The following is a 14,325-nucleotide window of genomic DNA, read 5'->3' as shown; positions in this document are numbered from 1 at the left end:
AATATGAATCCCACCTGCTGCTTCTGAAGTACTGAAACTGTCATGAAGGACTTGCTCTTCCAGAAAAGAACACTCTGCTCCTACGAGCACATCTTACTCAAAAGTAAAGCCTCTGTAGAGATTAGCTGGTGCATCTGGAAAAGAAATGATTGGAGAATTCTCATCTGTTCTTTTTGCTTTCACTGAGAAAAGAAATTGTGTTTCCTGGTGAGAAAAAAAAAATATTTAATACATCTGATGAGGACACTGCTGTTCATAGATAGTGACTGTTGATAGTACTGAAAGAAAAAAAAAGAATAAAGCTCCATCTCCCAAGCCTCCTCCCACTCCATCTACTTCTGTTGCCAGAATAATTTTAGTGTATATTGTTTTGTTTGGAGTAATCAGGCTGAAGTAGCATTAGTCCAGCTTCTCATCTTCTAATTACAGACAGTTTATTGTCTATGCTGTCCCACTTTCTGCATGGTTCCCCACCAGCCAGCTAGACTTAGCAATCTCCATTAATTTAATTTGGCATTTCATTCAATCAGACAGGCTGTGAACATGATGAATATTTTTTTTTAAGATAACACAATGCTCATTCTTAATTGATGTCCTTATCAGACATTGTATTTGCCAGAGCTGTAATTATTGGTCAGGCAGCAAAATCAAATCTGCCCAAATGCAGTGAAGATGTTCTTTGCTGAAATTATTAAGATACAGTACTTAGACCTGCAAAGTAATTTAGTTTTGGTCTGTAATTACATCTTTTGGGATCGTTATCTTTTTTTACTCATAAGGATAGTGTAACCTCAAAGGAATTAATTTGCCAAATATGAAGATAGAACTGAGATCCTTGCCATAATACATATAAGTAGATATTATTCTATATAAAATTATGAGCATGCTTACACCATAATATTAATTCTATTAATTCTATTAATGGCCATATTTTTAAAAATATGGGTTCTAATGTTATTGCAGAAATACTGAAAGTGTGATCAGTTGAGGCTGGTGTTTTCAAAAACCAATAAGCCGGCTTCAGAAATGATAGAATTTGGATGTATAACTATCTAAAATACATATGAAAGCAGATAGGTAGAGCTGTGGCGGAACTAGTTTAGAGCTATTTCTGAAGGCAGTAGTTCAGCACCAGGCCAGCAAGAATTTTGTCTAGGGTTATTGTCCCAAGAAACTCTTTAAGTATGTGTTTTGACTAAAGATTAACTAATAATTATAAAGGAACTGTTAATGTCATAAGTAAGCCTGAGTTCTGTTTTGCAGTAAAGGTTGGGATAAGGATTTTTTTAATCATGAATAAATAGATAGTCTCAGATCTATAGTAAGTAGTCTTTGAGTAAAGAAATGCAATTATTCCTTTTAATCAAACTACAAATCTCTGGATTAGTTATGAGAAGATAAAATGTGTTTCATTCACATCCTGGGTATATTTTGTTTGAATTTTCATATGAGACATCTACTCAGATTCCTTGGTTCTGGTGATACTCTGTGCTGGAACAATAACCCTTCCAGTGGTTTCTTCTTCCTTTGATTACACCATTGGGTTAAGCAGCAATATTATAAAAATATTTGTTTAGAAGATCCAATATATTTTCCTGATAAACCTAATTACTAGTAGTTTTTAAGTTAATTTTTATTCCATTTAGATGCTCAGATAAAATTCTGGGCTCCTCTATGCCTGCTTTTAAGTTATTTATGTATTCTGTATTTGCACTCTTTAGGAAAGGTATTGTGGGTGTGAATTCTAATGTTTTTTGTGTTAGAGTTGCATCACAACTAAGCTGATTTAAAGACAGCAATGTAGAAAGTTGTAACAAATACTGCTGACTAAATGTTGTAAGAAAAATTTCTCCATCAAAACGAGTAGCAAAATTTCCATTAACTTCCAGATGATCAAATTTTGTGTGTCTGTAACAGCTTCAGAACTCACTATTTGTTTCTCATGTTGTTTTTGTTTGTTTTTTAATCATACGGCTTTGTGGTGTAAACTTCTTTTGCTTGTTTTATGTCTTGCTGCTAAAGAAGATCCCAGACAGTAGTACACTATTTAACCTTTTGAGATTTTCTGAAGATTTTTTTCTGTAGGAATTCAGACTCTGAACATTTAATCACTGATTTTTATCACAGACTGTCAAGGCTTTCTGTTGACATTCAGACTTTTTTCTTAAAACAGCTTCTCATTGGTCTCAGTATTCATAACCAACCGATTTTTAAGCTCTGATGAGTGCAAAGGGTAGCTTGAATACCCAAGCAGTCATGTGCTGGGCTGATTCCAAGTGGCTTGATGTGCTAACAGGTATAATGTCTGGCTTAGGAGGTTTGATCTATGAAAACATGTGGTTTGTACAGTGATACAGGTTTTATATCCCCATTCCTGGGCAGGAATTGATTTGATCTTCATTAAGACACGTGTTGGGGAGGGAGTAGAGTGCACGATTTTTTCCTTGGCATTACAAATACACAGATCGTCTAGAACATATGAATAAAGGTAGATGTTGGGCACCAGGTTTGGTAGTCATAGGTAAGAGAAGAGCTTCAACAAGCTGTGGCAGCAGTGGGTACTTATGCTTAATATATTTATCAAAACTTAAGATAGAGTTTATTGAACTCCTGGAATCAAAGGAAACAAATTGTAATCTGTAATGCAATGGTGTGTTGCTAAAGGAGACCAGCAAGATTTTATTTCCTTGTACATAGTGTGCCTTGAGATCTTGAAATGCAAAAGCTTATGCAAAACCCAGCTAATTGCTATGGATAAGCAATTTGCAAAGCATCTTGAATACCAACAAACTCCCAAAAGATTGGTAGACTTTTGTTCTGTCCCAGGGACCCTGCAGGAGTATACCTGGGCAGACCAAATTGCTCCATCTGCCTTTAATGTAAATGCCTGCTGACAACTATAGTAATGCTCTGAGGTGTTTGTGAGGAAGGAATCCTTTAGAAAATAAATGGAGAAGTGTGTTGACTGCAACAAGACTCATTTCACAAAAAAACTTCTTTCTCAAATTATTTGACTAAAATAGACAAGAACCCCTTGTTCTATTTAGGATGATTTATAACTGTTCCCAGCTGATCACAAAGTGTTTCTAAATTAAAAGCCATTAATTATAGCCTTATATAGATACAAAGATATGCAAGAAGTGCTTTGTAATTCCAGCTCCGCACTTCAGGTGAGAGCTTTTTAAATTACTTGGACCATTGGAGCCACCTGCTTGACTAAATGCTGAGGGCCCTGTGTTTCAGTACTCATCAGTGCATTGCAGTGTTAACATTGTTACTGATTTTTCTCATTTCTCCAGGGCAAATACTAATTAATGGATACAATTCACAGCTGATTAGCTGTAGTTTCTTCAGTAATTACATTCGCAGACTAACTGTTCAGAAGAGGATTTCTAACCCAGTTCTTATTTCACTCTAAGCTTAATTTGTTTTTTGAATTGTTTAGGTCCTTAAGATAATAACCGTTTTATTTTCTTTTGTTGTTATAGGTGCTATTAGATAATAAGGAAGTTTAATCTTAGAAATACTGACTGATAGTTGTTGTGTGCCTTCAATGGATTTCTAATTCAGAGACAAAAAATAAGTTTTAATAATGTTAATTATGAACCATACTAACAAAAGCCTAAATATGCCAGATTCTAAAATCTGTGCCCGAGCCGTACACAATGGGGTCTTAAATATTGTAGCCCAAGAACAGAATGAATCTAAGGATGTATACTTGTAACTCTTAGCTTTGAAATTTCTTGTTACATCACTTCCACAGTCTTAAATTGAAAAGCTATGATGTCACTTTCCCCTTTGTATTACCTCAATAAAACAAAAAAGAGCTGAAAAACACTTGGCAATCAGAACAGCAGTACCTGTGATGTGAGGAATACATGCAGGTCAAAACAATGTAGAATTTTACTCTTCAAGTCAGCTACATTTCGATTTTGAGGCACTGCAGCCTCTGGGATGCCAAGCTCATTAAAATAGGTTTGTTCCTACTTATGTATCCAGTGTTAGAGGTTTGGTTGGTCGGGTTTTTTTTCTTGTTACAATAGAAAAGACATCTCTTTTGGAGCCATTTGACCTTTTCATCTAAGTATTTCTTAGTTTACCACTGACATGAAAAAAAAAATCTATCCTGTCAATCTCACTGTTGCGCTTAAGTACTGTGTTTTTGTGCAACAAATCCACACACACACAGCCTCATGTGCCAAAACAGTAATTTGAATGTGCAATTTTGTTTGAATTTTTAAATCTAAAAAAATTGGTGACATCTGGGCTTTTAAAAAATGGATGACATTGCTTGAGTATCTGCATAGCTGGGGATAATAGAGTTTTAATAGCTATGAGGCAGCCTACATAGTGTTACGGCCTCTGTTGCTTAACATGTGTTGTAGGTTGAGAGAGTCAGCATGTTAAATACACAAATGGAATTTCACACTTCAGAATGAGAAATCTCGTTGCATATCCTCATGATTGTCTTCTGATTTTCTTGGTCCTGTTTTATCAGTAAGATTGTCAGGTACATGAGGCTCCAGTTTGTTGTGTCCATCTTCCTTATTTTCATGATCTTGCATTACAGTTTCCTCCTCAATTTTGTTTTGTTTTGTTTTGTTTCTTTTAGTTTCTTTTAACTTTCAGTCTTATTTTCAGAAATGGATTCTGGAGTTTTTAGGGAAGGAGCTTTCTTTCAAAGACTCTCTCTGGCCCCTCCACTCCTCTAGGGTGCTGGAGGAACTGGTCAGAAGATTTCTGGAGGTCAGAAACACTCAGGCACTAAATAACTGCAGTAGGGAATCAAGTTGGAACAAAGTGGTTTTCCTTTCAGGAGAGGTTCGGCTGGCTGGTCTCAAAGCACAACGATTTATGACTTGGAAAGAACAGTCTGTGCAAGTGCATGGTTGCCAGTCTTCAGGCACTTGTTGCAGAGCTTATACTGCTGCTGCTTGTGTTTGCTGTTGCGCCTTTGAGGGGGACCAAGATCTGGCAAGATAAAGCCTTCCTGAACAAATGTGCTTTTAGAGAACTCAAAAATACGAGTTAGAGGGAAAATGTGCAGCTTTAGTGGAAGTGATGTTGTCAGGGTGTTGTAGGGACAGCACAGTTTTCTCTCATTTGATCTCTTTGCAGTGTACACTGTGCCTGATAATAGAAGTGTGAAAATAGGAAGGCCTGTGATTTAGTGTATTAGTGGTAGCTGCAAAACAGGTGTGGTATTGCTCCTTGAAGGGAGGTCTCTAGATGCCAGCCTGCTTGAGGAGCACAGGTGGAAATACTACCAGAAGTGCCATTTAAGAGGATAAGGCACACCAAGTATCATTTAACCAAATGCTGGTAGTCTCTCCTCCATGCTCAGTCTGTAAAAGAAAAAGTACTTCTCTTCTTTAACAAACGCTCATGCTTGAGAATCTGGACGAAATGACTCTATGGCATCAGAGAGGATCTTTTCGGATTAGTCCTGTGTGAACCTGCACCTCAGTGGCAGCAACTGGACATTCAGTCTGTGCCACCCTGAGGAAATCTCAAGGCAGGGATACTATAATGTCTGCCAGGAAAGATGCAGTAGAGCCCAAATGTCTCTTCTGGAGAATTGTCTCTTTCTAATGGTTGCTCCATTTCCAAAATCACTTCTAGGTTTGTGGGGTGGCTTTGCTACATTGGCAAAGAAGATTGAAGAGATGTACACTTGGATATCTTCCATGTACAGACTTGGGGATGCAGAGTATGTAATAACAGTGCTGAATCCAATGTAGTTTTGACTTCAAAGAACATCTGCAAAATTACATTTTATCTGTTTGTTGTTTTGATTTTTGTTATGGTTCTTTCAACATTTTCTATGATAGTGATGGGGAAAAGAAAAGTTTATCGTGGCATGCATTAAAATGCAAATATTTATTTTTCTTTCAGTTTGGAAACAATAACAGCTACATGAACATGGCAGAGGCAAACAATGCATTTCTTGCTGCAAATGAGGTAAATGTTTTTCTTTTTTATCTGTGCTCATATTCTGCTGTTTGCTGTGATAATTTAACAGACTTTGAATGGATGAAAAGTGAAGTGCTGAATTTCTGTGTGTTTTATGGAGCACAAAATAAAGACTTTAATGAGAAAGAAAATAACCTGACAGCTCTCCATTACTAGTCAATTTAGCTGTCCATAAGGCTGTAACTTACATAGCATGTCAATAGAAACAAATCTGCTTTATGTATGAAAAAAATTATAAACAGAAGGAAACAAATAAAATGCAGAACAGGTGTACTCTTGAAAAGCAAACCGAGTGATAACCATTACTAGTTCATGTGCTTATTTCTTTTATAGATACAAATAATTTAATTTGGGTTTTTAGTACTCATACAAGTTAGAAAAGCAAAACCACCTTTGTTGCCTGAAGAGTGTGTGTGCATGAAGGAAACTTCTGACCAGGATCAAGAGCAAATCCAGGGACTGGGCTGGTGGAGGCTGGCTGGGTGAGGTGATGTATTTGATCACTGCCTTTGAGAACAAAAAGAGAAAGGTGTGGCAGATACAATCTTCATGTATTTGTTACAGTGAGGCTGCCTTGCAGCCAGCTGACAGACTATCTATGTGCTAAAACTGACCTCAGCTCCAGACAGGAACACCTTTTGCTCATGACTGAGAACCAAGAGCTCTTACTCCAAAGGGAAGGATGGAAAGTACAAGGTGCACCATCTAGTAACATAGCAGCATGGAGAATAAGAACTAAGTATTGCTATATGGTGCATGCTGTAAGTGATCTTCCCAACATGAGGAAGCGTTCAGTTAACTGGGAAGCCTTGATTTTACACAGTGTCAGTGGTGATTTGGTTGCAGGTGTCCTTGTGCAATTCTGAAAAAGCAGTCTTGGAGAAAACAAGCTGGAAGGTGTAATAATAAATATGAGGGTTAGAATTAAGAGTTGTATTTTATGAATCATTCATACAACGGTCACCATCTCTTTTTACGCAGCTAGATTGCTTAGATAAGGGAATATTGTTTGGCACTAGCTCCAGTGTTATTTGTGATAATGAACACAAACCCCATCTGTAATGACAACATGATGTTTCTTTCTGTAGAATTTCTTTCCTACATTTGAATCAAACATTGATGAAAGCTCTGCTGCCAGCAGCTGTTCAGAGACAATTTAATTCCAGCTGTGATAATTCACCGTGTCAGACATTGGCTGTTATATGTTGATACAACAGTTCTCCAGATTTGCATTTTTATCAAAAGGAACAAATGTTTTGAACATTTCAGTACAGATGGCATTTAACCACGCACATTTTTTTAAATGTGTAAGATATAAATATTTGAAAAGTTAATAACTTCAAAAAATGTGATTAGTAAGGTAAATCCCACAGATGATATACCATCTTTTGGTCATAACAGCACCTTTCAGCAATCCCAAATTGTCTACTGGTTAGCCTCTTTTTGCAGATTGAATAGCCAAGTGATTTGAATTTAAGGTTGCTTCACTAAGGGACTTTCTGTCTTAGATTGCATCTAATTTATCCTCAGTCTTAGGTCCATTGTATATTGTTTTCAAAAAAGCTATATACATGTTTGGGCAAATAACATTGTGAGAATTAAATTAAGTTTTAAAAATGTTAAGGTATCCAACAATTTACTCTCCCATTTGTAGTAAGCTATAAAGATGAATGCTACTTTTCTAAGTAAAATGCTGTATTATTATCTAGCTGTATTATCTATTTCTACATCTGTCCTAGAATTATTCTGTTAGATGGTGAAGAAAAGATCCAGTTATTATGATTACTAGTATCTCATAAATATGTCAAGTAAAGAGAGGTTCAAATGTACTATAATAATACTGATTGCACTGAACCCTTTTGCTTGAACAAGGAATAAGAATATGATTGTTAGTGTTCACATTAATACATGAACCTAACTTTGCAATTACTGCATTACAATGTATTTAATTATAGTGTTTTTACATTAGCATGAAGGTAATGTTCTCGCTATGAATTTGAGCCTGAGCACTGCTGAGCTAGAAGCCCATTTTATTCCTGTAAATAATGCCTTAAGAGTGTAATCCTAGAACACATTCAGGCTTAGAAGCCACACATTTGCTTTATGTTTTCTGTCTCTATGTCATGATTACTAAAACCCATTCTAAAGCACCTTAAATATTTATTGAAATAATATTTCAAGTGTTAATTACAGTGGTAATGAAAACAGCCAAATGCCACATATCAAGAATGAGTGTTTATCCGTATTGTTAATGTGATATGTTAGATTTCATTAAGCAGTAATGGGGTAGCAAATGAGTCACAAATTACAGTTGCATCTGTTACTAGACCACATTAGTGCCAAAATAACTGCAAATGCAGCCACAGGGTTATGTTCATTAGCCAACCACTTCTGTCCAATCCATCCTTTGTGTTTCTGAACTGTGGGGTCCACAGGAAGAAAAATTCACACCTTTCATAATACAGCAGCAGGGAAGTCAAACGTCTTCCTAATGCAGGCCCAGCTTTCACATCCAGAATTAAGTTGCAGTCCTGCAGTTCAGGCAAGATGGGCAGAGTCTGAACAGACTCTGACGGTACTGCAGACTGCAGCAATCTGGGACCTCATCATTTCTGGTGTGAGACCAATAATGACAGCTGACAGGTTCTATATGCAAGCAAAGGTTTTTCTTGTGTTTCAGTTTTCATCTTCTCTCAAGCGGTTATTAATTTATATCATCATTAACAGTTTGAAGGATGACAATTTGCAGCAGTTAATGAGATCCTTCACTGAACATATCATTTTTAAATTAACTGGCATTAAGTCACTCTTTCAAACAATGTAAATAATACATAAAACAATTCCCACCTCCCCCCACTTGAATCCTGAACTAATGCAAACAAACAAATCCCAGAGCAGCCTTGCATGTCCAGAACAAGACAAAAGTGCCTATTTTAGGATTGCCAACTGCCCAATTTGATCAAGACAGTCCTGATTTGGGTACATTTAAAATGGCCTAATTTCAAGCACTGAATTTCTATTATTAAGTAGCACTGGACCTGAAATAATATATGAAAGTTCATTTAACTCACAAGAAATTTGAATAAGCATAGCTCATTTGTTTCCCAAATAAAAGTCAGCAATGTTGAAGCCAGATGCAGACTCTACTTGAATAAAGATTATCTTTGACAGACACATGCACACGTACAAACACGCACAAACCCTGAAGATAACTGGCAGTAAATGTTTTGCTCAAGGCATCTTAACAGGTGTTCAGCTTGTAACAAACCTACTGTTCAAACAAAGCTGGCTTGCTTCAGAAAGCACTGGAAGCTTTTATACGTGTCTCTCCTCCAAATTACAACCCTTGTTTAAAAGGGTGCATTGTATTTTGGGGATGGAAAAGAAAAAGAAATAAATACCAGAATTACAACATTTCATGTTTATTAGTGGATTAAAAGGCAACAAAAGATGTGAAATGGTCAGTGCTGAGTTCGTGTGGGGTGCGTGCCACAAAATTGTCAGTATTTTATGAAGCATGAGAGTAATGTAAGCTGTTTGTGCTATTTTACTAACATATCAATAAAGTGACAATTTGTTGTACAGCCAAATCCAATGTAGCTGATATTCAGACTAACAACAAAGACAGATGTTGCTAATTAAGTGTGCATTAAAAAACTGTTAATACTGATACTCCATTAAAGCCATATGATAATGAGACTTAAATTTTTAATCACAATGATCCACAAACCTCTTCAGTGTATGAAACTTGAAAATTTTGTTGTGTATATCATTTGCATTTGAGAACAAAACAGGATTTGGGCTGCAGGTTCTGGAGGTGTTTGCAGTGTGCCCTAACATGGTTTACTGTGTCCTGTGCTTTTCTAGCAGACCTTCCATACGCCGAGTCTTGGGGATGAGGAGTTCGAAATCCCACCCATTACCCCACCACCTGAGTCAGACCCTACCCTGGGGATGGCAGATATACTGCTGCCCTTTCAGGGTCTTGGTGACCAGCTGCCTGCACAAGGAAATGAATTTACGCCTCAGTTTCCCCCTCAGAGCTTGGATCTTCCCTCTATTACAATATCCCGAAATCTCGTGGAGCAAGATGGCGTCATCCACAGCAATGGACTGCACATGGTAGGTCTGGTTCTCTGTGTGTTTCTCTTGGCTAATATTGCCTATCAAAGCATAGCGATGTAGATTCAGGGAATCTATCTGACCTCGCAGAAGTTCTGTATGGTTTGTTGTTATTGAGGCCTGACCAAGCACTTGCCAACGTTGTGTATCATGGGCATGCAAATTCTGTATGAATGTTGACACGTGCCGTCAGTGTTACACAGCAAATAGCAAATATTCTGTTACTCAGTTCCCTAAGGCAGTTGGCAAATTGTTAACAGCTTAATATTAGTGAATTTGGGAGGATAAACACTGTTGTTACTGCACAGTGCATTGCTATAATGTGTGAAGAGATCTCTTGTAAAGAAACAGGCTTTATAAATCCAGGATTTTGATAATGGACATGGAAGCTCATATCCATTGGCATAATGTGCATCCCAAGTGCTTTTAAAAGTTAAAAAATGTGTTATACAGTTGACACTGGCATCAAGAGCTGAAAGACCAGTGTTGGCCGGGGTGAGCTACAGCATTGAAAAGGAATTGCATGTCTGTGTTTCAAGCATAGGACCCACATCTGACAACCATCAGGGTATTCTGTAAATGCTGCATTGAGAATAATTCAGAAAGAGAGTGAAGCAGCAGTAAAACCCCATATATTTCCCTATATTCTATATGTTTCATTGGCTAAATCACCATAAGGATTAGGGTTTCTTGTTTTGTTTTATTTTGAATCATAACAGCAGTGAAGCTTAGTCATACTTAGAAATGTAGGGCCATAAAAAAGTCTTTGTTCTGTTCAGTGCTCTTGACCATAAAGATAAAGGCAAGATGGACCTGTTCTCCTGTTCTCGGGCTGTTTCCAAGGCCTTTGAATGGGGAGGGATAATCTGGGTGTGGGGAAAGGCTGAGCGACAGGACTGTAAATCTAATTCCAGTCATCATCCTGGTAATTAGAACAATCAAAACCAAGGCTCTGCGGATTCTTCTCCAGAATCTATACCCCCACTGTATGGCTGTTGTCTCAGTAGAAAGGGTATCTAGAGCAGTTTCCGCTTCCTTGTGGAATTTCCCTTCAGCTTTAGAGGCTCTCCCAGCTTGGGTTTCTTTAAGCCTTGTGCAGTAATGTTCATACTTGCAGTGATGAGACAGCTATAAGTCAGTTTATCACGGTAAGCATTTTAAACTCAGTGGTTACAGTTAGAATTAGTTTCTACATTGCATATTGAAGAAAGGACCTTTTGCTAAAAACTCAGTGTAGAGAAAATACAGATTTACTGCTGGGCTATGATAAAAGGTCATTGTTGTGTCATATTATGATTTCATGTAAATCTTCTCTGCTTGTTTATTACGCTGGCAAGCAAAATTTAATTAAAGATTTACAAATCAACACACAGCAAATATTTCTCTGGAATTTTGCAGGCTGCTGGCTTCATTGCAAATGTTAATATTTCCTTGGAGGTCACAAATAGTAGCTAGCTTTAATACAGAATTATGCACAAAATGCTCACTGTTTAGGAGGTACAGAATTCAGTAAATTCCATATAAACAAAGCAGGGACTGTCTAAAACAGACCTTGAAGGATATGATACTTACTTTCAGATCTCATTTTGAATGGAATTTTGTACACACTAGACATGTTGGGCAACTACTAAAGAAAGATCAGCTGAATAAAATCTGAGAATTGGGAATGTTATGCCTGAAATCTAAGGTAATGTAGCATGTCTACTCAGAATACAATGGAATTTGGTCAGAAATAAGTAATAAATATCCTGGACTAGGTCAGTGTTGTGTTGTGTTGTGTGTGTGGGTATCCCCTCAAGGTTATCAAGGTAATGTAGTTTTGCCTTTGAATTTTGCATCCTTTCACCGAGTGTGAGTCTCCTGTGAGTAAATGCGGCCACCTTAACATTCCCAATGAGAAGAAGCCTCCTCGTTAGAAATCTCTTCTCTCACCTCTTCTTGCACTGGATGAGTTTTCTTTTTTTCTTTTCTTTTTCTCTAGACTATGCAATGTGAAAAATTGATGAATTAATGGCATAGTTTATATTGATTTCAGTGGTAAGCATTTGTTTTCCATATAGGTTAAAGAGAAGATCTAGAGAAGCTCATGCCCTTCATATCCCCTGTAGCCCAGTATTTTTAAGGCTGATTGCCAGTGCTGTGGTTTGGGAACTTGAGTGTGGTTTGCTGCAGAGAGTTGATGAAGAATTTCTTGGTATGATATGGGTGAGCCACATAGGGAGGTTTGTGTGTCAGATTTTTCCCCACAACTGCCTGGTCTGTTTTATCCTATGAGATGGAGTGGCCCCTGCCATTGTATTTTAGTCAATAGTCTTTTTCTCTTTTGCTCATAAATGCTGAGTAGCTTCAGGAAGTTTAAAAGCATTAACAGAGGGTCCTTGCATAGGTTTCCCCTGAACTTACATAGCTCTCTTGAGTACTGAAATTTTCCAGCAGTTAATCTGTATTTCAAAAATAGAAAATGAAAACATTATATCATATTTTATGTGAAAAATGTGCACTTTATTAAACTGGTAAATATTTATTAATAATATTAGAATTCATCTTTAAATTAGACATTCCATGAATTACCTTGCCTTGGAGCTATAAAAACTTTATGGAAGCAATAAAAAAAATGTAAAGGAGGCATTTTGACTATGAAATTTCATTTCATGGTCAATTGAATTTACTATATCTGAAAGAACTAAAGATGGGGTTGTAAAATAATTATGATGTTCGTATACACTTACAGAACAATGTTCTTATCCAGCGATACTGGGATAGTCTTATTTAAAGGCTGTATTAATAGTGTATTGTTAGTCATTGAAGCTTCTTTAGCTAAGTGCAAACTTAAATTATTTTAATATGAACTGCATTCAGATTCTTGGTTATGTTGTGAAGCATTCGAAGGGTTTACTATAAGCAATATTTAATTTAGATAAATATACTACTAGTCTGTTGAAAAGTCCAGTAGAAGAGTTTCACCTTGAAAAAATGTCATGAGATTTTAAATCACAAATGTTGAAAAAATAAAATGGGCTTGGACAGAATTATGATTAATACTGTGTGTCTTTGGCTTTTTTTCTGTGTACTACCTGACATGTTCACCTATAAACTTGAATGCAGAATCGCCAGAGGCATGGTTAAAAATAGGTTATGTCAAGGTTTTCCTATGTCTCCCTTAGGGTATATAGAGTTGACTGGCTACCTTGTAATACTTTTGCAAGTATCTTGCATATTTCTCACAGGGAGACCAAAAAATAAAAAAAATTCTCTCAACATATTTTTTTGTGCATTATTATATTGAAAAAATAATTCACAGTGCTGGAAAGATATTTATTCTTGGCATAAATGTGACCTAGCAATTCTTAAAAGATTGTATTGATGAGTTAACTGTTAATACTGTTGAGGTCTATATCCTATAGAAAGAGTGATAATTTGTCACTGTGCTGATGAACTTCATTATTATGGGCAATGAACACAACACATTTATCTAACTGAACAGCATTCTTCTACATTTAAAAACAGACAAAGGCAACAACAACAAAAAAAGATAAAATGGATGCAGTTTGAGTTATTTTAATATTTAAATAATATGCAAATAAAACCCTGATGTTCAAAAATGAGTCACTGATAAATGGAGTGTTGATGTACATTTAACTTCAAAGGACACATGGATTTACATGATGCAAATATTATCCCTATAAATACTTGAATATAAATAAGTGGAAATCAACAGCAATATCCTCGTTAAAAATCAACACCCAATATTTTATATTAATCTTCTGGGTTTTTTTGAGCTGCCCATAGAAAAATTATTTTAATCTGCAAACTGTGGCAATTCTATAAAACTACAACTTGTGCTCCTGAGGGTTCCTTTTTTTAACACCTCTCTATAATCTGCCCAGCCTGCTGAGTAGCATTGACATCAGTAGTACATCAATTTCAGAAAGTGGATTATTTTTACTAGACAGCTATTGTGACATATTGGGTCAGTCATAAATGAAAGATATTCATGCAAGCATGCAATACTTGTAATGAAGTCTCACTCTGACCTTCTGTATGATTGATTCTGTAATTTAGTTTTCTCAGGCAGTGCCTGAAATGAAATGAAATCATGTTGAACAAGTTTTGAATACCCACAGTGCACCAGGAGAAGAAAAATCTGCAGCCCCAGAGGCTTGAGAGAGAGCAGCTGAACGATTTATCTCCATGCTATTATAGCCTTTGCCAGCATTCAACATTTCTTTT

General features: G+C 36.5%; 1 protein-coding gene across 2 annotated transcripts in view; it reads left to right on the top strand.

The window, feature by feature from the left end:
- TOX3 (TOX high mobility group box family member 3) overlaps positions 1 to 14,325 on the top strand; it is a 69,943-nt gene that overhangs the window by 40,068 nt on the left and 15,550 nt on the right. The window contains exons 2-3 of one of the 2 annotated variants that reach the window (XM_054389840.1): positions 5,896 to 5,961; positions 9,844 to 10,095. In XM_054389840.1, the coding sequence (XP_054245815.1) occupies positions 5,896 to 5,961; positions 9,844 to 10,095 (318 nt within the window). Of the gene's footprint in view, positions 1 to 5,895; positions 5,962 to 9,840; positions 10,096 to 14,325 lie in introns of both variants that reach the window. The other variant, XM_054389839.1, reaches the window with a different exon arrangement.

The sequence above is a fragment of the Indicator indicator genome, chromosome 19, assembly GCF_027791375.1.
Source record: "Indicator indicator isolate 239-I01 chromosome 19, UM_Iind_1.1, whole genome shotgun sequence".
Taxonomy (NCBI): Eukaryota; Metazoa; Chordata; class Aves; order Piciformes; family Indicatoridae; genus Indicator; species Indicator indicator.
This window is presented reverse-complemented; position numbering and strand designations above follow the sequence as displayed.